This window comes from Lampetra planeri, chromosome 8 (genome assembly GCF_965212315.1).
Source record: "Lampetra planeri chromosome 8, kcLamPlan1.2.h2, whole genome shotgun sequence".
Classification (NCBI taxonomy): Eukaryota; Metazoa; Chordata; class Hyperoartia; order Petromyzontiformes; family Petromyzontidae; genus Lampetra; species Lampetra planeri.
Genome location: NC_136114.1, coordinates 15,566,123 through 15,590,950, shown reverse-complemented (window position 1 = coordinate 15,590,950; position 24,828 = coordinate 15,566,123). Strand labels below are relative to the sequence as shown.

Genomic DNA, 24,828 nt, shown 5'->3' with positions numbered 1-24,828 from the left:
ATACACACAGCATACTCATACACACAGTCTACTCATACACACAGCCCACTCATACACACAGCATACTCATACACACAGCATACTCATACACAACCCACTCATACACACAGCCCACTCATACACACCGCATACTCATACACAACCCACTCATACACACAGCCCACTCATACACACAGCATACTCATACACACAGCATACTCATACACACAGCATACTCATACACACAGTCTACTCATACACACAGCATACCCATACACATCATACCCATACACACAGCCCACTCATACACACATCATACCCATACACAGCGCATACTCATACACAGTCTACTCATACACACAGCATACTCATACACATCATACCCATACACACAGCCCACTCATACACACATCATACCCATACACAGCGCATACTTATACACAGCTCACTCATACACACAGCATACTCATACACAACCCACTCATACACACAGCCCACTCATACACACAGCATACTCATACACAGTCTACTCATACACACAGCATACCCATACACACAGCATACTCATACACACAGCATACCCATACACAGCGCATACTCATACACAGTCTACTCATACACACAGCATACTCATACACATCATACCCATACACACAGCCCACTCATACACACATCATACCCATACACAGCTCACACATACACACAGCTCACACATACACACAGCCCACTCATACACACATCATACCCATACACAGTCTACTCATACACACATCATACCCATACACAGCGCATACTCATACACAGCTCACACATACACACAGCCCACTCATACACACAGCATACTCATACACACAGCCCACTCATACACACAGCCCACTCATACACACATCATACCCATACACAGTCTACTCATACACACATCATACCCATACACAGCGCATACTCATACACAGCTCACACATACACACAGCCCACTCATACACACAGCATACTCATACACACAGCATACTCATACACAACCCACTCATACACACAGCCCACTCATACACACCGCATACTCATACACAACCCACTCATACACACAGCCCACTCATACACACAGCATACTCATACACACAGCATACTCATACACAACCCACTCATACACACAGCCCACTCATACACACCGCATACTCATACACAACCCACTCATACACACAGCCCACTCATACACACAGCATACTCATACACACAGCATACTCATACACACAGCATACTCATACACACAGCATACTCATACACACAGCATACTCATACACACAGCATACTCATACACGCAGCATACCCATGCACACAGCCCACTCATACACAGCCCACTCATACACACATCATACTCATACACAGCGCATACTCATACACACAGCCCACTCATACACACATCATACCCATAGACAGTGCATACTCATACACAGCTCACACATACACACAGCATACCCATACACACGTACACTCATACACAGCCCACTCATACACACATCATACTCATACACGCAGCACACCCATGCACACATACACTCAGATCTCACACACAGCACACATGCACACATGCACCACGCACACACGCACCACGCACACACGCACCACGCACACACGCACAGCACACACACGCACAGCACACACACGCACAGCACACACACGCACAGCACACGCACAGCACACACGCACAGCACACACGCACAGCACACACGCACAGCACACACGCACAGCACACACGCACAGCACACACGCACAGCACACACGCACAGCACACACACACAGAGCACACACACACAGAGCACAGCACACACAGAGCACAGCACACACAGAGCACACACAGAGCACACACACACAAAGCACACACACACACACAGATCACACACACACAGAGCACACACCGCACATCACACACACATCACACACAACACACACAACACACACACACAGCACACATACACACAGCACACACACACAGGACACACACAGCACACACACACACAGCGCACACACACAGCACACACACAGCACACACACAGCACACACACAGCACACACGCACACAGCACACACAGCACACACAGCACACACAGCACACACACACACACACAGCACACACACACACACAGCACACACACACAGCACACACACACACAGCACACACACACAGCACACACACACACACAGCACACACACACACACACAGCACACACACAGCACACACACAGCACACACACAGCACACACACACACAGCACACACACAGCACACACACACACAGCACACAGCACACACAGCACACACAGCACACACACACAGCGCACACACACACACAGCACACACACACAGCACACACACACAGCACACACACACAGCACACACACACAGCACACACACACAGCACACACACACACAGCACACACACAGCACACACACACACAGCACACACACAGCACACACACAGCACACACACACACAGCACACACACACACAGCACACACAGCACACATACACACAGCACACACAGCACACAGCACACACAGCACACAGCACACACACACAGCACACACACACAGCACACACACACAGCACACACACACAGCACACACACACACACAGCACACACACACACAGCACACACACACAGCACACACACACACAGCACACACACACACAGCACACACACAGCACACACACACACACAGCACACACAGCACACACACACACAGCACACACACACACAGCACACACACACACAGCACACACACACAGCAAACACACACAGCAAACACGCACACAGCAAACACGCACACAGCACACACGCACACTGCACACACGCACACTGCACACACGCACACGCACACACGCACACGCACACACACACACTGCACACACACACACTGCACACACACACACTGCACACACACACACTGCACACACACACACTGCACACACACACACTGCACACACACACACTGCACACTGCACACACAGCACACTGCACACACAGCACACAGCACACACAGCACACAGCACACACAGCACACAGCACACACAGCACACAGCACACACAGCACACACACACACAGCACACACACACACAGCACACACACACACTGCACACACACACACTGCACACACACACACTGCACACACACACACTGCACACACACACACTGCACACACACACACTGCACACACACACACTGCACACACACACACTGCACACACACACACTGCACACACACACACTGCACACACACACACTGCACACACACACACTGCACACACACACACTGCACACACACACACTGCACACACACACACTGCACACACACACACTGCACACACACACACTGCACACACACACACTGCACACACACACACTGCACACACACACACTGCACACACACACACTGCACACACACACACAGCACACACACACACAGCACAAACACACACTGCACACACACACACTGCACACACACACACTGCACACACACACACTGCACACACACACACTGCACACACACACACAGCACACACACACACAGCACAAACACACACAGCACACACACACACAGCACACACACACCGCCTTCACGCCTCGACCACGCCGCGTCGCGGTCTCAGCTGTCATCGCCGCCCTCACCGCCGCCGCCTCGCAGCTCCGCAATCCGGGCTCGGCACAGCGAGTAGCGCCATTCCCATCCACCTCCTCCTCCTCCCATCCACATCCACCTCTCATCCTCTCTCCTCCTCCTCCTCCTCTCATCTCACCCACATCCTCATCCTCTCTCCTCCTCATCCTCACCGGCAGGGCGGCCCCTGGCTCCTCTCACGGCTCCCCGCATCCAGAGCGCAGCCGCAGGCGGCACGGCAGAGACCGCTCCGTCATCATCGCCCTGAGATCGGAAATCGAGATGCGCCCTTCCCTGCTCCCCGCTGCTCCCTCCCTTGATCTCCCTCCGCTCTCCCTGATCCCTCCCTGATCTCCCCGCGCTCTCCCTGCTGTCCCTGCTCTCCCTGCTCTCCCCGCTGCCAATGCGACTCCGCCTTGCAGTGCCCAGTGCAGCGGCGAGGGTTTGCCAATGAGAGCCGCGCTTACAGTCCAGCCTCCCTCTCTTCACTCTCCCCTCCCTCTCTCTTCACTCTGTTCCCTCTCCCTTCACTCTCCCCTCCCTCTCTCCGCCCGCGGGGCGGTATGGGGCGAGCGCCGCCTGCGGTGCAGGAAGAGCAAGCGGACAAGAGAGATGAGGAGGAGAGGGGTGAGGAGGAGGAGGAGAGGGATGAGGGGGAGGAGCAGGAGGAGGAGAGGAATGAGAAAGAGCGGGATGAGGAGAGGGATGAGGAGGAGGGGGATCATCAGGAGAGGGATGAGGATGAGAGGGATGAGGATGAGAGGGATGAGGATGAGAGGGATGAGGATGAGAGGGATGAGGATGAGAGGGATGAGGAGGTGGAGCTCTAGCGGTTACGCAGACCGGGGGCAGGGTCACCGGGCCCGACACCTCGTGTATGTATTTAACACGAGGGAGACAAGGGCGGCCGAGTGTGGTGCTTGGTAACAGCACTTGCCCCAAAAGTCTGTTGAGGCTATACGGGGGATCTTTGTAATTTATGTAAAGTGAATTCCTGCTGCTCAAATGAGCATTGAGGCATTGCTGCTTCTCTGCTGTTCACAGCCAGTGGTGAAAATGCCACGTTTGTTTGACGCGGGTGACTGTTGATTTCCCCTGCAACTTGGTACAAATTGTATCGACCACAGAGGGATGATGAGTCAATCCCTATCTGTATTTGCACGCCTGCAAATTGTGTGAGCAGAACTCCCGCCCAGTATCTCCACGTGTCAACACGAACACGTTTTAGTCCATCGCCCTATTGGCTTTGCAGACCAATACCAAGGAGTGCCTTCTGAATGTAAACAACCAGTCAGATCATCAGGCAACAGGATGCGTTGTCCGCGTATCTCTCGAGTAATTAATATTCTCCACAGCGACTCGATGTTGATATTTGAGGCGAATTAATCAGGATTGGGCCTGTCAGCACGCGGCGCGTTGTGACGTCACAACGCGCAGCAGCCATCACTGTCGTCGGTGTCATTCCGATGTTTCCCTTTTTCGTGTTGACGTTTGATTTAGCAATAAGTCGTCGACGCGTGCACCGAGTATTGAACCGCAGAGGCCTCTTCTTGCAATCGCACGGTTCAGTGTCCATCCCCGAGGCTCGTACAGCCACAACGAGGCACCTTGAGGACGCGCCTGGTCCCGCGTCCATGCCTCCCACCTCTGCGCTTCCCGCCTCCACACACCCGCACTCACCGTCGTGGGGGGATGTGGTCAAATTGCCCCCCCGCCCCCCGCATGTACAAGTGCATATCCTGCATAAACCGTAGCGCGCAAGCCACTGCTTGGCCTGCAGAAGCCACGGCAGACACGCGGCGCGACCCCGACTGTGCGCGTCATCCGCGACGCGGCTTCTTCTGCGCGCGGAGGTGCCGACTCGTGACCCCGCAGCAGCAGCAGCAGCAGCTCCTGTGCCGCCATGGCACAGACCGGCTCACTGCCTCCCCCCCCCCCCGTGTCACTCCACTCACTCAACCCCCTGCACCTCCCTTCCTCGTCTCCCTCTTCCACTACAGCCCCTCCTATACCCCCCTCCACACACCCCACGCCCTCCCCCACCCCCTGCACACATCCACCATACACCCCCCCTACACACACCCCACGCCCTCCCCCACCCCCTGCACACATCCACCATACACCCCCCCTACACACACCCCACGCCCTCCCCCCCCCCCTACACACATCCACCATACACCCCCCCTACACACACCCCACGCCCTCCCCCACCCCCTGCACACATCCACCATACACCCCCCCTACACACACCCCACGCCCCTCCCCCACCCCCTGCACACATCCACCATACACCCCCCCTACACACACCCCACGCCCTCCCCCACCCCCTGCACACATCCACCATACACCCCCCCTACACACACCCCACGCCCTCCCCCACCCCCTGCACACATCCACCATACACCCCCCCTACACACACCCCACGCCCTCCCCCACCCCCTGCACACATCCACCATACACCCCCCCTACACACACCCCACGCCCTCCCCCACCCCCTGCACACATCCACCATACACCCCCCCTACACACACCCCACGCCCTCCCCCACCCCCTGCACACATCCACCATACACCCCCCCTACACACACCCCACGCCCTCCCCCACCCCCTGCACACATCCACCATACACCCCCCCTACACACACCCCACGCCCTCCCCCACCCCCTGCACACATCCACCATACACCCCCCCTACACACACCCCACGCCCTCCCCCACCCCCTGCACACATCCACCATACACCCCCCCTACACACACCCCACGCCCTCCCCCACCCCCTGCACACATCCACCATACACCCCCCCTACACACACCCCACGCCCTCCCCCACCCCCTGCACACATCCACCATACACCCCCCCTACACACACCCCACGCCCTCCCCCACCCCCTGCACACATCCACCATACACCCCCCCCTACACACACCCCACGCCCTCCCCCACCCCCTGCACACATCCACCATACACCCCCCCTACACACACCCCACGCCCTCCCCCACCCCCTGCACACATCCACCATACACCCCCCCTACACACACCCCACGCCCTCCCCCACCCCCTGCACACATCCACCATACACCCCCCCTACACACACCCCACGCCCTCCCCCACCCCCTGCACACATCCACCATACACCCCCCCCTACACACACCCCACGCCCTCCCCCACCCCCTGCACACCCCCCCTACACACACCCCACGCCCTCCCCCACCCCCTGCACACATCCACCATACACCCCCCCTACACACACCCCACGCCCTCCCCCACCCCCTGCACACATCCACCATACACCCCCCCTACACACACCCCACGCCCTCCCCCACCCCCTGCACACATCCACCATACACCCCCCCTACACACACCCCACGCCCTCCCCCACCCCCTGCACACATCCACCATACACCCCCCCTACACACACCCCACGCCCTCCCCCACCCCCTGCACACATCCACCATACACCCCCCCTACACACACCCCACGCCCTCCCCCACCCCCTGCACACATCCACCATACACCCCCCCTACACACACCCCACGCCCTCCCCCACCCCCTGCACACATCCACCATACACCCCCCCTACACACACCCCACGCCCTCCCCCACCCCCTGCACACATCCACCATACACCCCCCCTACACACACCCCACGCCCTCCCCCACCCCCTGCACACATCCACCATACACCCCCCCTACACACACCCCACGCCCTCCCCCCACCCCCTGCACACATCCACCATACACCCCCCCTACACACACCCCACGCCCTCCCCCACCCCCTGCACACATCCACCATACACCCCCCCTACACACACCCCACGCCCTCCCCCACCCCCTGCACACATCCACCATACACCCCCCCTACACACACCCCACGCCCTCCCCCACCCCCTGCACACATCCACCATACACCCCCCCTACACACACCCCACGCCCTCCCCCACCCCCTGCACACATCCACCATACACCCCCCCTACACACACCCCACGCCCTCCCCCACCCCCTGCACACATCCACCATACACCCCCCCTACACACACCCCACGCCCTCCCCCACCCCCTGCACACATCCACCATACACCCCCCCTACACACACCCCACGCCCTCCCCCACCCCCTGCACACATCCACCATACACCCCCCCTACACACACCCCACGCCCTCCCCCACCCCCTGCACACATCCACCATACACCCCCCCTACACACACCCCACGCCCTCCCCCACCCCCTGCACACATCCACCATACACCCCCCCTACACACACCCCCACGCCCTCCCCCACCCCCTGCACACATCCACCATACACCCCCCCTACACACATCCACCATACCCCCCCCCTACACACATACACCATACACCCCCCCTACACACATCCACCATACACCCCCCCTACACACATCCACCCCCCCCCCAACACACATCCACCGTACACCCCCCCTACACACACCCCACGCCCTCCCCCACCCCCTGCACACATCCACCATACACCCCCCCTACACACATCCACCATACCCCCCCCCCTACACACATACACCATACACCCCCCCTACACACATCCACCATACACCCCCCCTACACACATCCACCCCCCCCCAACACACATCCACCGTACACCCCCCCTACACACATACACCATACACCCCCCCTACACACATCCACCATTACCCCCCCCCCTACACACATCCCCCCCCCCAACACTTCCTCCCGTGGTCGTTCCACCTCCTCCCCTGCCCCCCTCCGCACCCCCCACTCCGCGCCCCCCTCCCCCGCAGCCCCCATTGTCTCCGCCTCTTGAGTCGCGGGTTTCCATGGCGACGCTCTTGGGGGCAGCAGCAAGCAGAGGCTGCTATTAAAACAATCACAATGAAAACAAACACAATTAAAACAAGCACAATGAAAACAACCACAATTAAAACAATCACAATGAAAACAAACACAAATAAAACAACCACAATGAAAATAATCACAATGAAAACTATCACAAATAAAAAAACACAAATAAAACCACATCTTCTTGGTTCTTTCGGTAAAGTCACGTAGAATGGAAATAATAAAATAAAACATAATAAAATAATTCTCACGACGTTTCGGCCACAACGCAAGCCGCCGTCCTCAGGTGGAGAGCAGGTATGTCGAGTAGACAGTCTGAATGACACACTCCAAGCTTGGAACGACTATTTAAGCTGGGATAGAGTGGGGAAGGGCGCCTTGACAAAATAATTTGCATATCAAGAGGAATTGTTGTATTTTTATTATTTTATTATTTCCATTCTACGTGACTTTACCGAAAAAACCAAGAAGATGAATCCCTGCAGTCACGAAAGCTTTAAATCGAAACTAAAACAATCACAACTAAAACAATGGTAATCGCATTGCGCGCGCTGGCTCCTGCGTGCTGGGTTGCTCGGCAGAGTGTGGGGGTCGGGGTGAGGAGGGGGGTGAGGAGGGGGGTGAAGAGGGGGTGAGGAGGGGGGGTGAGGAGGGGGTGAAGAGGGGGGTGAGGAGGGGGTGAAGAGGGGGGTGAAGAGGGGGTGAGGAGGGGGTGAGGAGGGGGGTGAGGAGGGGGGGTGGTGTTGTAATGAGTGGAGGGCGAGGATGCGGGGATGCGAGGCGGAGCGGGTCGCCTTGGGTCGCCACTGATCCCCTCTCGGCGAGACCCCACGCGGCCCTAATTAGAAGCGCGGCGATCACTCATCGCGTCAGTCCGCCTGTGCCGCGAGGCGCTGCTGCCCGAGTCATTCTCAGCAGCAGCAACAGCAGCAGCAGCAACAGCAGCAACAGTTGCAGCAGCAGTTGCAGCAGCAAGTTGCAGCAGCAGCAGTTGCAGCAGCAGTTGCAGCAGCAGCAGTTGCAGCAGCAGCAGTTGCAGCAGCAGCAGTTGCAGCAGCAGCAGTTGCAGCAGCAGCAGTTGCAGCAAGTTGCAGCAGCAGCAGTTGCAGCAGCAGCAGTTGCAGCAGCAGCAGTTGCAGCAGCAGCAGTTGCAGCAGCAGCAGTTGCAGCAGCAGCAGTTGCAGCAGCAGCAGTTGCAGCAGCAGCAGTTGCAGCAGCAGCAGTTGCAGCAGCAGCAGTTGCAGCAGCAGCAGTTGCAGCAGCAGCAGCAGTTGCAGCAGCAGCAGCAGTTGCAGCAGCAGCAGCAGTTGCAGCAGCAGCAGTTGCAGCAGCAGCAGCAGTTGCAGCAGCGAGTGTCGCCATGACGAGCGTGAGGGCGTGCATGGCAGTGTCTGCCTTGGCCTGAGGTGTTTGGGTTTGGGGGGAGTGCGGGGTGGAGCTCGCTGGAGCAGGGCACGTCTCTGACCCCACTGACCCCCCTCCCACTGACCCCCCTCCCACTGACAGGTCATTCAAAGCCGCGCTCGATGCAGCCATCCATCACCGTCCCGATTCCCCCCAACTTGGAGATTCATCTGCTGCTCTTTAGCGCGCGAGATTAATGAACGGCCCCTAATTACCATTGAGCGCGCACCTGCACCACCTGTGCACCCCCCCCCTCCAATGAGGCAATGAATCTCAATGGGCTGTCACGTGGGCACACACACACGTGGCTTCGCAGCAGGTGTCCCCACTGCAACACCCGCAGAGACGTTTAATCCCCCCCCCCCCCCCCCGTGGAGCCACTCGGGGACACTTTTAAACAATTCTTAAATAACTAAAAGACAACAAGGATTCATGTATCATGGATAGATTTTTCGTCGCTCGACAGTGGGGCGCGGGTGGAAATATTTTCCGGAGCTCAGCCCCGTACAGCTCTCGCTGAAAGTTAATCCTGATACAAGAGTTGCAAGGGACAGATAAAATAAAATGTGTTAAAATATGATGTACTCATTTGTCAGCTCGCCCTGTTACTTTCTTAAAATAATGAAGAGGCATCGGGCGTCTCGGTAATGGGGTTTTATTTGACCATACTTCACCACGCTGGTCAGTGCGGGTTTGTGAAGCGATGGGGAGGGGCCACTGATGTTTGCCGCTGGCCTCCACCTCATGGTCTTCAACGACGACGACAATCAATCACGATACATCCAGCAGTGGTAGCCTCATTCCTCAGCGTTTGTTTTAATTGAAGCCAGTTACCAGGTCTCCAGTTCACAGTTCATCCTCATGATTATAGTTTGTAGTTTATTTAGATTAAAGCTCATTGGAAATCGCTCGTATGGACAGAAATGTATCGTCCTTGCAAACAGCATATCCCTCTACCCACGAGCAGCTAGGCTAAAGCATACATCTTGTAGAGTTTACTTGTTTTTGCAACAAACTATACACCACTAAAACACGCACGGTGCACGTAGAGACCGGCAGAGAGAAACGACGCAGTACCGGAGGGCGCTAAATTCCTAAAATCGTATGAACACGCGTTTTATTTGAATCAGCCGAGATATTCCCCTTACAAGAGACCCAGTGTGCAACCATACTTGACATGTCGCACACATGTGTGCGGTGATGACAAGCGTGTGTGCTGTGTTCAGGTGTGTGCGCTGTGTCAACTAAGCCTCAGATGAGTACCTGGTGTGATGTGTAAATATCACCGCGAGGGAGACAAAGGCGGCAAGGCGTGGTTCTGGTCAACCATTACCTCGTATGCCGAGCCAAACTTTATATGTACTCTCTAACAGCACTTGTTCCTCCAATCTGTTAAGGCTATATGGGGGATCTCTGTACTTTGTACAAGTGTGTGTGTGCGATGCAAAGTTGTGTGTGCTGCGTTAAGGTGTGTGCTGCGTTAAGGTGTGTGCTGCGTTAAGGTGTGTGCTGCGTTAAGGTGTGTGCTGCGTTAAGGTGTGTGCTGCGTTAAGGTGTGTGCTGCGTTAAGGTGTGTGCTGCGTTAAGGTGTGTGCTGCGTTAAGGTGTGTGCTGCGTTAAGGTGTGTGCTGCGTTAAGGTGTGTGCTGCGTTAAGGTGTGTGCTGCGTTAAGGTGTGCGCTTGCTCACTAATCCTCTTCACTGCTGCTGCCCCCTCCGCTGCTGTCCGAGTATGCCCCCAGCAGGCTCAATCCGCTAGCCCCACCAGCCGGAGCTGCGGTCATCAATGGGCCCGCTCCGCTACTCCCTGCTACTGCTGCTGCCGCTGCTGGAGCCACCGGTCTCAACACAGCAGCTGCTGCTCTGTGGGTTCCACTTTGCTGCTTCCCTGCCAATGTCTCTGTAGCAGCTGATGCTGTTGTTGCTGCTGCGACCTTCGCGGCCGGCTTCCTGACCACCAGGCCCTTGAGTCCCGCCTGGCCGATGGAGCCCACGCTGCGCTCCCATGTCTCCGTCTTGCGCTTCTTTTCCGCCGGTTGATCTTCTTCACCCTGACAACCGGACGAGGTGCGCCGAAATCGTTAACTTCACATCGTTAAATCTTGACTTAAAGCTTTCGTGACTGCAGGAATTCATATTCTTAGGTCTTTCGGTAAAGTCACGTAGATAGGTTCAAAGAAAATATACAAAAATAACTGAAAACTACGACGTTTCGATCGCAACGCACGCGGTCGTCTTCAGGAAAAGAAGACGACCGCGTGCGTTGCGATCGAAACGTCGTAGTTTTCTGTTATTTTTGTATATTTTCTTTGAACCTATCTACGTGACTTTACCGAAAGACCCAAGAATATTCACATCGTTACTGTCATCACGTGTCCCGGGGTCGTCGGGTGCCGTGTGATCATGAGCACAACAGTCCCGCTCTGACCTCTGGAACAGCCAAGCAGCTCCAATAGAAAACAATGTCGTGTTAGACCACTTTGAATCAAGAAACTTTAGCTGGCATTGGGCTCCCATTTGGTTATGAACACTGAACACGTACACATTGTCAGTTACACAATTAATGAAGCTTCAGTGATTTCCTGCTCAAATGAGCATTGAGGCAGTGCTCTTGTCCCTGAAATTTAATATTCCCATGGTGGTTGTGAGTACGTCCATAGGACAATCGCTTTTGACTTCCCCACAAAGTGGCACTCATTTTATTAACCCCAGGGAGATGATGGGCTGGGTCAACCCCCAACCAACATTGACTTGGTGAGCCACCAGGCACAATAATGTCGGACGTACACACGAGACACTTCAGAGATGCAAGTGACCACCGGTATATAACGGTCAAGTGTTTTTTTTTTGCTTGGACAGAATATCGCCACACGGCATGGCTGACCTGCGTGAGGATGTCGGTGGGTCTCATCGGAGCTGCTGATGACGAGAGGCGAGCTCTTCCAGGCTCATCCTCCTCCGCCGAGTCAGAGTCGGAGTCGATCAGACGCTTCCCCTTGCGCTCGTTCATGATCTCCCTGCGCGACGAGGGGCCGTAGGCTCGGTCAGCGCTTGGGATGTAACGATCAGTCAGTGCATTTGAATCGTGCGTCGTGGTGCTAGGCATGCACGCATCGAATCGTGCGCCTAACTCCCCAATTGTTAAGACAGCAGTGGTAGAGACGAATGTTGGACAGTCCTTCCCCCACACCTCCAATTATCACGGTTGGCTACGTATGGTGCAAAAGCAGTTGAACATACATACAAATATACAAACGCGCCCAAGAAAATAATGAAGGAAGTGATGCAATGAAATTACCTCGTATGTAGGAGCTAGATGGATTGCAACATCACTGGATTTATTGTGGCTGCTGCCGATGATGACGATGATGATAGTTTGTTCGTGAATGGTTCATGTAAACGCTGAAGCCACTTGGGGACTCTTGATAATGGATTGATACAAGAATGCGAAATAATGGTTTTTCCATTCAAGACTCAATGCATGCATTGTGTGCATATGAATTCACTGAAACGAACTTCAGCATTACATTCCCAGCACGGAGACAGGTGTTACCCTCGCTCCCTCCCCACCATACTCCTCCACCCCACGCCCACTCACTGTATCTCCCTCTCCTCCTGCTCCAGCTGCTTCTGCCGTGCCAGCTCCTCAAGCGCCGTGTGCCTGGCGAGCATCCCCTCAAAGTCCACGGTCGCCTGCCGCTGGTTCAGGTCCTTCAGCTCCTCCAGGTTCTCCAGGATGTCCATCTCCCACTTGGAGTCCTTGGTGCGGTTCTCGAGGACCTGGCGGAGTGCACATCTCAGTTGTAGCTGGCTGCTTCCAACACCCGAGATACAGTGTCGCTTTCCTCTTTGTCTCTTCTTTTGACCAGTTATGTTCCGATTGTGCTGTCAGCATCATTGCAAGCGATGAAGAATAGCAGAGCATCTCACCCATAGCTCTGCAATATCCAGAAGTGGATACTACAGAGTTACCTTTGAGCTCCCATCGATTGACCACTGCTCCACTGAGTAGAAAGAGCAGCAATTTCTCACCCTTCTTTCTGTACGAGAGCAATGCCCATCGCATGACAAACTGATATTTAATTTTCAGACCTGGAATGTTAACGTCATTGAGTGCAGTCGATGGGGACCACTTTGAGACCATCATCTCATTGCACTTGAGAAACCAGTTTAATCAAAGGTGGTTGCAGCCTCGATTCGAACCCTGGATCTCGGTGATGCCAGTTCAGCGCCGCGACTCCGCGCCTTGAGGCGGTGGCGGCGGCATCTTCTTCCTTCTCGCGTGGGCAAGCAGCTCGCGCGGCTCACCTTCATGGGATTGTTGAGCTCCTCCTCCTCGCGCTCTTTCACGATCCTCTGCTCCTCCTCCTCGATCAGCTTCTCCGCCTGAAAGTTGCGCGTCGCACCGTGCTCGATGGCATAGTCGGTGTTCTCCGGGTCAGTCTGCGGACGGCGGAAAGGCAACGAGGTGGGCGAGTGCTCAAAGTTACAAATGGACAGAGCAAACCACGGTGGTGCGAGTGCTCATACGGGGCGATCAGAAAGTCTCGACCCAGTTTCGGTTTCTTATTTTGGAACCAAATGCACATATCCTACAATGTACATCCTATTGTTAATTTACTGCCGGAGGGAAGGTCTTCCCAAGATGGGTCTGCCATGGGGGTTGCTTGCCCATACTTCACCATGTTGGTCAATGCAGCTTGTTGAAGGTTCGTGGGGGGCCCAGGTTCAGATAACATTCGATGCTGAGTTCGTAGCAGAGTGCGCTAACCACTGCACCACCACTTGTTTAAGCTCCATCAATAGAATGTTAAATACATGAGAGAATGTATGGGGACATTCGTTTCTCGGTGAGGTGCCACATAAGAAGGCATTACAAGCACGGGCCACTAAGTTTATAGATAGCAGGAGCGTTTGTAATACGACGCACTCCGAATGGGTTTCAAGATTGCAAGAAATCGATAATGGTATTTATAAGTTAATCGGTCAGAGCCCAAAGTTACAAAAGTAAGCCAAAAATTGGGGAAAAACTCCAAGGACCAGAACTTTGGTTGGAAAAGTAGCTGAATAATGTTACAAAACGTGTTGTGAAAGTTTAAAATTAAGTACAAAAGTACGATTTTTTTACGATATCAGGTCACAGTACACAAGTGGGAAAGCTGCAGAGAAAACACTTCTTGAATTACCTTAACGGTGGAGTAGCATCTCCATTTTAAATAATATTAATGATGACCTTAACATCAGGCAGGGACTTTACAATCGTCACTGGATTCTATGCATTTGTAGTAACGCTTATGACTCGTTGACACCGGAGTTGGAGGCACACTTGTTTATTTGAATACCAACTTTGTGACATACACAATTGAGGGGGTATCGGCCCCCTCACCCGTCTATCTGAGGACACACCTCTAGGCTAACCTTAGCCTGCCTCTGAGTCCTCCACTAATGGGCTAGGGGAGGCTATCTTGGCCCGACACTGGTCAGTCGGGCCCGGTACCCAGAGTCCAGACCAGCACTGGCTCTGGCTCTGGTACCACGCCACTGGCTCGAGCCTGCGCGGTCCTGATAAGGACGGCGTACCAGGGGGAGTCCAGGGCTCTATCTCAGACGTCTTCCGCCTCCTCTTCTTTAGCTAAACATCACTCCCGAGCCCCCCGATACATTCCCCTTTTATACACCCCCCTCCCTGAGGGGTGGGGCCCCGGGGGATCGTAACGTCCGAAGCGCGGACGTCGTAGAGGGCACCTGCCCGTGCACTGACGTAGCCCCGCCCACTGTGCTTGTTTACCATAGGCTGCCATGCATAACGGGCTCTCTGTAACAGCCCTACACATTGTTACACCGTAAAAACTGAGAAGAGATAACAAACAGCAAACGTGGTGGCCAAGTAACCGTGTCATGGCCGTTGTTTACTGGGTCAGCGGGCGCGATAGTTCCCTCTGTCGTTCTAGTTTCAGTCGCATCGTGAGAGCAGTGCCCCACAGTAAAGCTGTTCCCTCACTCAGCCCCGTCCTTCCTGACGGGGCTGAGCGAGTGCCGTGCACACCTTGAAGGTGATCTCAGCCACACATCGGGTGCACTTGATGTAGAAGCGGAAGATGTGCAGGCCCAGGTAGTTCTCAGTCAGCACGGTCTCCTTCCTCGCGTTGAATTTCTTCCCCTTGTAGATGTATTCACCACACGTCTTACACCTGCACGCACCACGGCGATGACAACAACAGCCGCCGCCAAGTGACGGTCATGTTACTCCAGCACTTGTGCCAGACTATGTGCACTTGGAGGCCACGTTAAGTGTAAGAGGTCCTCTGGCAAAAGGACATAGGACAGACCCAGGTGTTATGGGTTAATCGACTGGCCCAATCACCATCTGAGCTACCCATTGTGCCAGCATTGACACACATGTACACACACTCTTAAACAATGATATTGCTATTTAGCCTTACAGGCGGCATGGTCAAGTGCTTTATGTGATCACCTAAGAAGAACGGCAAGGCACAAGACGAGGTGGCATGACCAGCACCACGCTTGACCACCTTTCCTTCCCCAGTGCTGCTGTTTATACAAACCACAAGTACTTAGGACAGGTTCAGACACTGTTGCTGATATTCAATAATTTCGTGTGTGGACTACTGCATTATCTTCTTGGTTCTTTCGGTAAAGTCACGTAGAAGGGAAATAATAAAATTATAAAAATAAAACATAATAAAATACAATTCTCACGACGTTTCGGCCACAACGCAAGCAGCCGTCCTCAGGTGAAGAACGGCTGCTTGCATTGTGGCCGAAACGTCGTGAGAATTGTATTTTATTATGTTTTATTTTTATTATTTTATTTTTTCCCTTCTACGTCACTTTACCGAAAGAACCAAGAAGATGAATCCCTGCAGTCACGAAAGTTTTAAATCGAAATTTATACTGCATTATCATTCCTTACACATACGATCTTAGCTATCGTTGCTTCGTAACTAATTGTGCAACTAGACTTAGCTACACGGTGATTAAATCTACACTAACTGCAACACCGGATGCAAAGGCCATAATTAAAAGAATAATTTTTGCCGAGTAGCGCTAATGGGTGCACGTTAAAGTCAATGTATTTTCAGCAACAGCCGCAGTTATAGCATGCATTAGTTGTTAGAGGGCGGGGTACAAACATTAAATAAGATAATGACCTAAGATAAATCATTGTTATTTCCCCAAGGGGCCAGCTTAGTCAAGACAATGCACCCCCTACGAATCCTCACCATGCAGATGAAAGCCACTTCGAATGTAACTATTCACCTTGCTAAGAAATCTAATGATTCAGGGTCACTGTTCGATTCTCCTTTTGCTACTGTGCTGTAGGTAGAATCAATACTGGCTGCAAAGTTTTACATAAACCAACCACGAGAAATGTATATCAATTACTTTGTCTTGCGCACTGCTTTGTGCAGCAACTTTCAAGTCCATGTTCATGTCTGGTGGGTTCGCACATTCCAAAACCCTGTTCTTCTTTGGGCCTTAATGTTAATCTTGAATGTATTCTTATATTGCACTTTGCATTGTAACCGCATCTCGTGGCACATTAAGGAATGAAAAACAACGTACTTGTGAGAACAGAAATACACACACATGAAACATTTTTGTAAAATCCTACGAAACAGCAGAAACCAAATCGAAAACCGATGTGAAATAAATATCTTTGAGATATGTCCTTCAGATTGTAACACTCGTGGACCTGTTCATGTGCACAGACAGCGAGTTCCACACTCTTCTCTTTGTATGCGACCAATACAGGATTTAAAGCTATTTAAAACGGTTCTTGCGACCTGTAATTCGTGTCGACATTGCACAAGCAATTGGCTGTACCAGAATAGAGCAACAATGAGGTGTTGGTGACATCAACCACACTGGCCGTGAAATAGCCTTGGCCTTGATATATAAACCGTAATCAATCTTACGCGCAGAATTCATTGAATGCATCCTGAGTGGAGTAAATGCTTTTCATCAGTGAACCGGTTAGGTGTTAGATGTCCAAGAGCCACCTCAAGCCACGTGCACGCACCTCATGTTGAACGGAGCCATGAGCCGCACCACATACTGGCGATCCTTGGGGAGCTTGAGCTTTGGGATTTTAGCCGGGTCGAAGTCAGGGGGGTAGTATTTCTGCAGGAGCCACGCACAGACACACACACTCGTGAGTCATTGAGAGCGACACAGCCTGCTCCACTCCTGAGAATGTAAGCTGCCTAGGGTTATGTGTAGCCACCTCTCATGGGTCCAGCTCTCGCTAACCATTTTATTCTTCTTACTAGCCCAAGTTATTGCTGCTTAGCACTGGGACTTGCTCAAGCAACTAGCTATAGCATTTAATATAAAGACAAGCTAAAGAAAAACAATATATAGTTAACATTGTCCTTGGCTTCAGCATCATGCTTCACTCTAAATGATCGCCTCACTTTTAGCTTTAGCAAAATGCTCTGGCTTTAGCACTAACCCCAGCCTCAGCAACATGCCCAGTGCCGGATTAAGCAAGTGTGGGGCCTGTAGCATATGTTATAAAGGGGCCCTAAATAAATATTAAAACACAATTTTTTTACTTGCATAGTAAATTGTATTTTTTAATTGCTATACAGCCAGATAATACGACAAATCGCTAACCTTAAACACCCAGTCGTTCATAAAAGTTGAAGGCAGTATAGTACTATAGTAATAGAGCAAGTGCAGAATCAATGAACCGGAATTGATGGCTTGAAAGTATTTTGCGCAGGGCCCTTGAAAGTGCGGGGCCCGTAGCTACTACATATGTAGCTACTTTTACTACTGGGATAATCCGGCACTGAACATGCCCCATGTTTAGTTAGACCTGTGGTCAACTGCACTTGTAATTGAATAATTCATAGTGGATTTAAATGACAATGCAACTGAATCTACAGATAACAATTCCGCTTTGATTGTTATTATAACGGACCACAACCACGTCTGGCCTGAGCACCAACTCCAGTCCGAGCTAAAGCCCCAACCCGAGCCTGGACGTCTGTTCTAGTTCTGGCACCAACTCAAGATCCAGATGCAGAACTACTTCTAAAATCAGTCCATTCGGGGCTTTGCTGGAACACTATCATTATCATAATCAAAGGACAGTCCACAACTTAACCAGGATAAAAACAATGTTTGTTTTATACGTTTACATTTAATCAGTTTAACATGTATTATGGATTCATATGTTATCATTATTTACATCCTATTTTAGTCTTGCGTATGATGGCAATATGTTCAGGAACTAAATGTGCTGGCCACGAGCGAGCTTCATGGAGAGAGTTCATGCAGTGGGCCACAGCTTGGGTCGCATGGCCAAAATCGCACTCCCTGTGGCTTGTCTTTAATTTGACATCTATGATGGAGGTTTGCGCATCGGCCTGTTGATGTTGTGATGCAGTTGATGGTCACACCACCGGTGTCTTCGAGGAACGCATTTACATCAAAATGACTAATATCAACATGGAGTAGCCAAACATAGGACTACGAATGTAACAATGGCCCCAATTGCCGACGCCCGTATTGACGTGGTATAAGTTACACTTTATCTGGGTAACGTTTGGCCTACTCTGTACCCACTCTGCACGTCAAAGCCACGGCGATGTTGCTGCTCTGATGAGCATTGAAGCGGTGCTCGTCGCCTGTTTGCAGCCCTGACGCAGTGGCGGAAATTCCACATTCCGACGACGGGAGCGAGTCTATCCACGTATATGTCCATATGGAATACGGCGGTGCGGAGGCCCGGGTTGGTGGGCCACGTCGGGATGTGCGAGAAGGCAGCACAGCAAGCGGGTTCATGGACCCGTCTGTGCTCCAGTTTACTCCCACAGGCCACTCATCAAAGTATTTGTCTAAAACATTCCGATGGAAACGCCTTCAATTCACCGAGGTGTCCGCGGAGAGCGGCTTAATTGAGCATTCGTCTCAATGTCGCGTTACCAACGCTCTTTGTGTACGGACAAGGCGTGTCGTATTGATGCTGTGTAATGATTGTACTATAGTGTCGACATTAGGATAATGCTGCGTGTTGTTGTTGTTTATAATTGCTACGCGTGACTTGTTTGTCATTTTAACTCTCTAAATTGTGATAGCCTGGCAGGGCCTGCTCGCCTAGCGGAGCCCACGGGCTTGCCCAACTCTGCCCGCCGACTCCGAACGAAGGTTCAGCGAAGCGGCTCGTGCCGCCGTCTGGTGATGGTTCCTGTAGAGTGATGTCGGTGGTGATGTTGAGTGATGTTGGTGGTGATGTCGGTGGTGATGTTGAGTGATGTTGGTGGTGATGTTGAGTGATGTTGGGTGATCTTGTTGGTGTTGTTGGTGGTGATGTTGAGTGATGTTGGGTGTTGTTGGTGGTGATGTTGGTGGTGGTGATGTTGGTGCTGTTGAGTGATGTTGTTGGTGATTTTGAGTGATGTTGTTGGTGATGTTGTTGGTGGTGTTGTTGGTGATGTTGGTGGTGATGTTGAATGATGTCGGTGGTGATGTTAGTGGTGATGTTGGTGATGTTGTTGGTGATGTTGTTGGTGGTGTTGTTGGTGATGTTGGTGGTGATTTTGAGTGATGTTGTTGGTGGTGTTGTTGGTGATGTTGGTGGTGATGTTGAATGATGTCGGTGGTGATGTTAGTGGTGATGTTGGTGATATTGTTGGTGGTGATGTTGGTGGTGATGTTGAGTGATGTTGGTGGTGATGTTGGTGACGATGTTGGTGGTGATGTATCGTGATGTTGGTGACGATGTTGACGATGATGTTGACGATGTTCTTACGTTTAGAACTTTGCGCTCAGACATCCTGAAGACGAGACGAGGGACGGCGAGCGGCGACGCGGACCCGGACTCGGGAAAAACGAACGCAGCATCCGGAACTAAAAATCAGTTCCGGATCTTCGCGTGCGCGCAGCGGGGAGCGGTGGCGCAGTGGTCAGTCCCACTCGCGACCAATAAAACGGTGGCGAATGTTTGAGCCGGGCCCTTAGCCCTCTACTAGGTTGACTCAGCCTTAAATGAGTAACCGGGTGCGCTGTGTATAAACGTCAGGGACACCCAGACGCCTTCATAAGCCACATTTATGTGTGACATAGTGCCATGAGCATCTAATAAACATTGTGTGGGTGGCCGTATTGTGCCAATAAAAAGTAGAGAGATTTATGACTAATTCACACGAAATGCACCCGATTTGGTAAGCCAAGCAGCCTGGAGCCTGGTTCGTGTTTGTGTCGGTGAGCACAGCGCGAGGTGGTGATCAGCAGAGGGCAAGTGCCGAGACATCTAAAACACGTGTTGTGTTGTACTGCACTTCTCTGCTCCCACGTCCATTCCCCCCGCCTTCACCAGACCGCGCGAGGTGAAGTATGGTCATTGGACCTCTACGACCGATGCGGCGTGGTGGGGAGGCCCTCATCCAGCAGTGGATTTGACAGAGGGATGCAACCACACACAGTGCAGGGTGGCGTCGTGTCCGGGAATGGGCCGATGGGTTTGGCAGCATCCCCATGCGTGTACAGCAGGGGTCACTGACCCCCTTGCGAAAGAGGCATCTTCCACGAAGCTGCTCATGGTCCAACCCAGATCACATCCACTGCACAGGCCGTGGCAGACGCGGATACCCTGAACACCCTCCCGTGTGCGACTGTGGCCATCCAGAAGAGGCCGTTCAACATGTAACGGCGAAATGTCCGATCCACAAAGACGAAGGAGACATCAGGAGCCATGGTCATACACGACGACATGGCACTTTGTTGGTGGTGATGTTGGTGATGTTGAGTGATGTTGGTGGTGATGTTGGTGGTCATGTTGAGTAATGTTGGTGGTGATGTTAACGATGTTGGTGGTGATGTTGAGTGATGTTGGTGGTGATGTTGACGATGTTGGTGGTGATGTTGGTGGTGATGTTGGTGGTGATGCTCCCGACGTGGTTATCCGGGGGCTTGACCACCTGAAAGTGAAATTGTCGTCGCTGCTCCGCAACAGAAGACTGACCCCCCCCCCCCGCGTCTTCCCGACCCGCACGCCGTGAACACGACCTCGATTGGGCCCCTGTCGAGGTCGTGTTCACGGCTTGCGTGCGGGTCACGCACGCACGCAGGTCACGGGTCACAGGGGCCGGAGGTCACCATTTCTCATCTTCACATTTAGCTAAACTTTGACGGCATGTTTAACTTACGCATGTTTTCCCAGGAAAGCCACTCCGAGTCTCAAGACTTGTTTTGCAGGAGGGTCCTGCTACGTTTCCGCAGGAGGGGTCGACGTTTCTGCTGCTCTGCGTGATCCCAATTGAGTAGATTGTCGGAAATATGTCATCGTTGGGATGTTTGACCAGTTACATTGTATAGTATGTTATATAACTGTGGTAGGAAACCAGAGGAAACTCATGCAGAATAGGGAGAGAACTTACACACTCCAGACAGAATGTAGCCCGACTCGGGAATCGAACACTGGCACTTCTGAGGCAGGAGCTTTACCACTGCGACACCCAGCCGGCCAATGTCCTCATCTCTCAGCAGTACGGGCTCATCCATTATCTCCACAGCCGCATTTATAAGACGCGTGAACGCTCTTCTTCACGCATGGAAAGATGTCCCTACCCATGTGCATGCGTCTGTTATTCACAACATCATTTCTCATTCCCCAGAAAACTCAACCCCCTCATTGCCATCATCTTCCCGTACGCATATCGTCTCAGCTCTACCTCCCATCGCATTTAAAATCTCCACAGCCTCTTTTAGAAAATGCGCGGTCTCACATCTTCACGGCCGAGACTTTCTCCAGACACGCGTCTGTCATTACCCCGCCTTACAATCTCATTTCTCAGAATCATCGCCTGACCCAACGCATTTCATCTCCGGCTCTCGTTCAACCCGCATCTCTCTGAAGCGGCTCTCCCCGCTGCTGAATCTTCTCTTCCCTCCGCCAGAGGGCACCGGAGTCGCGTCGTGCCGACGTCCACGGCGCGTGACGCTCGCGGGCGACCTTTGGTGACCTTTGGTGACTCCTCTGCCGGACGAGGGCAGCGTCCACGCCGTGCGGGTCGTGGGTGTTTCGTTGGCCACACGTCACCGCCACAACTGGCACCGGGCCGGTTGGCGCTGAAGGTCTAGGGAGCATAGACTTGGGAGCACGGAAGTACGGTACAACGTGTGATTGCTCTGCGCTGTGAGTTGTGACTATTAAATAATGCATGCCCCGTGTAAATCCCGCGAATGCTCAAATATTAATGGGGCGGCGCCTCGCCGGAGACTTTAATTAAACATGCTGGGCGTACCGACCTCGCTGCATGCATTTGGGGCAAGCGCGAGTTGTTATACATGTGTAATGCGGGCGAAAGCGACCTTCCGGATGTGACGTCACGAGGAGGCGGAGCCAGGTGACGTGGGTGAAAGGTAGGGGGTCCTTAAGCGGGTAAACCGGAAGGAGAAGGCAGTCGGGGTGTGAGCGGAAAAGAGTGAGGCCACGCGGGCAAGAGTGGAGAGGGGGGGGCGCCGACGGCCATCGGGAGCCAACCCCGAAGATAAGAGGAAGCTGCGGAGTGGTGGGCAGCTGCGGAGGAGACAGCCAGAAGGGCTGCGTGTTAGAGGCAGCGGTGTGGCTGCCAGGAGGAGCTGCGGAGAGAGAGAGAGAGGGGGCTGCTTGTTAGAGGCAGCGGTGTGGCTGCCAGGAGGAGCTGCGGAGAGAGAGAGGGAGACCTGGCCTGGCTCCATTGCCCGCAGGTGCGGCCGGGGACCTCTCCTAAATTGCACAAACCTTGGCATGGTCCTGTGCGCCTCATTGAGGTTCCCAATCCACAGTCGGCGCGCGTTCAGTTTGGTTCTCGCCGTTGGTTTGTTCATACGTCGCGGTTGAAACCATATGTTGCTCCCCTACGTGATGCGTCATCTCCCAATGTTGCCTTGCCGGGGTCTGTTGCTGCTGACTCTGACTCTTCCCCGCCTGCGTCCATTGATCTTGCTGGAGCGCCTGTCGTACCTGTTCCAGACAGGCCGACCGTGACACCGCGGGGGAGGAGTGGGCCTGTTCGGAGGGCGCCTGCCAAGGCTGCGGGACCTTCTAGCCCGGCGACCCTTCCGACCCCGCTGCAGGCGCATTCGCGGAATATGACCAAGACTGATTCGTCAGGGACACGAGATGTCGGTGGACTTCCAATCGCAGCAGGGGAATTACCCCCTGTCATTTCTCGTGTTCCATCGCGTCCCCGTTCTACAAGCGGGCCGCCGACCGTCCGGGACGGGCCGGCGACCCGCACTCGTTCCAAATCGCTTACGTTTCGTTGATTGTATGTTGTTATTGTTCTTGTTCTTGCCGTCGTATTTATCGCATGCTTCCGTACGTTCGTCGATGTTACTTGTGTGTTGTTCTTGTTGTTATATTGCATGCTTAGTGTCCTTTAAGGGGGAAGGTCGGTTCACCGCATTACGCTTTGGTGTTGTTCAGCCGAGGTCGGCTGGGTTTTTTCTATGGGGGAGGGTGGTGTAATGCGGGCGAAAGCGACCTTCCGGATGTGACGTCACGAGGAGGCGGAGCCAGGTGACGTGGGTGAAAGGTAGGGGGTCCTTAAGCGGGTAAACCGGAAGGAGAAGGCAGTCGGGGTGTGAGCGGAAAAGAGTGAGGCCACGCGGGCAAGAGTGGAGAGGGGGGGGCGCCGACGGCCATCGGGAGCCAACCCCGAAGATAAGAGGAAGCTGCGGAGTGGTGGGCAGCTGCGGAGGAGACAGCCAGAAGGGCTGCGTGTTAGAGGCAGCGGTGTGGCTGCCAGGAGGAGCTGCGGAGAGAGAGAGAGAGGGGCTGCTTGTTAGAGGCAGCGGTGTGGCTGCCAGGAGGAGCTGCGGAGAGAGAGAGAGAGCAAGAAGCTGTGAGAGCTGCGGAGGGAGAAGAGCAGCAGCGAGTACAGCCAAAGGGGGCTGTGTGAGAGAAACAGCAGCGGAGCTGCTGTTGTGGATCGGGCTGACATTGGAGTCAGCAC

General features: G+C 53.4%; 1 protein-coding gene and 1 long non-coding RNA gene across 2 annotated transcripts in view; both read right to left on the bottom strand.

The window, feature by feature from the left end:
* The window catches only part of LOC144720415 (uncharacterized), a 108,307-nt gene extending 104,293 nt beyond the window's left edge, over window positions 1-4,014 (bottom strand). Inside the window, exon 1 of the long non-coding RNA XR_013585757.1 lies at window positions 3,804-4,014. This is a non-coding gene — a long non-coding RNA (uncharacterized LOC144720415). The remainder of the gene's footprint in view (window positions 1-3,803) is intronic.
* A 6,482-nt stretch (window positions 4,015-10,496) lies between these two features.
* On the bottom strand, window positions 10,497-20,748 carry YJU2 (YJU2 splicing factor homolog). Its single transcript, XM_078597193.1, has 7 exons — window positions 20,640-20,748; window positions 17,901-18,001; window positions 15,903-16,047; window positions 14,165-14,299; window positions 13,455-13,636; window positions 12,741-12,873; window positions 10,497-11,907 (listed from the first exon to the last, which is right to left on the bottom strand). The coding sequence occupies exons 1-7, from the start codon at window positions 20,661-20,663 to the stop codon at window positions 11,545-11,547; spliced, it is 1,083 nt and encodes a 360-aa protein (XP_078453319.1). The 5' UTR covers window positions 20,664-20,748; the 3' UTR covers window positions 10,497-11,544.
* Between the last annotated feature and the right edge of the window lie 4,080 nt (window positions 20,749-24,828).

Bases quoted from the DNA above. Each gene is read 5' to 3' on its own strand.
- YJU2 (XM_078597193.1), bottom strand. From the start codon at position 20,663: ATGTCTGAGCGCAAAGTTCTAAAC. The intron at 16,048-17,900 runs GTGCGTGCACGT...TGGTGCGTGCAG, and splicing joins ATGGCTCCGTTCAACATGAG to GTGTAAGACGTGTGGTGAAT. The intron at 11,908-12,740 runs GTCAGCCATGCC...TCCGGTTGTCAG, and splicing joins CCACCGACATCCTCACGCAG to GGTGAAGAAGATCAACCGGC.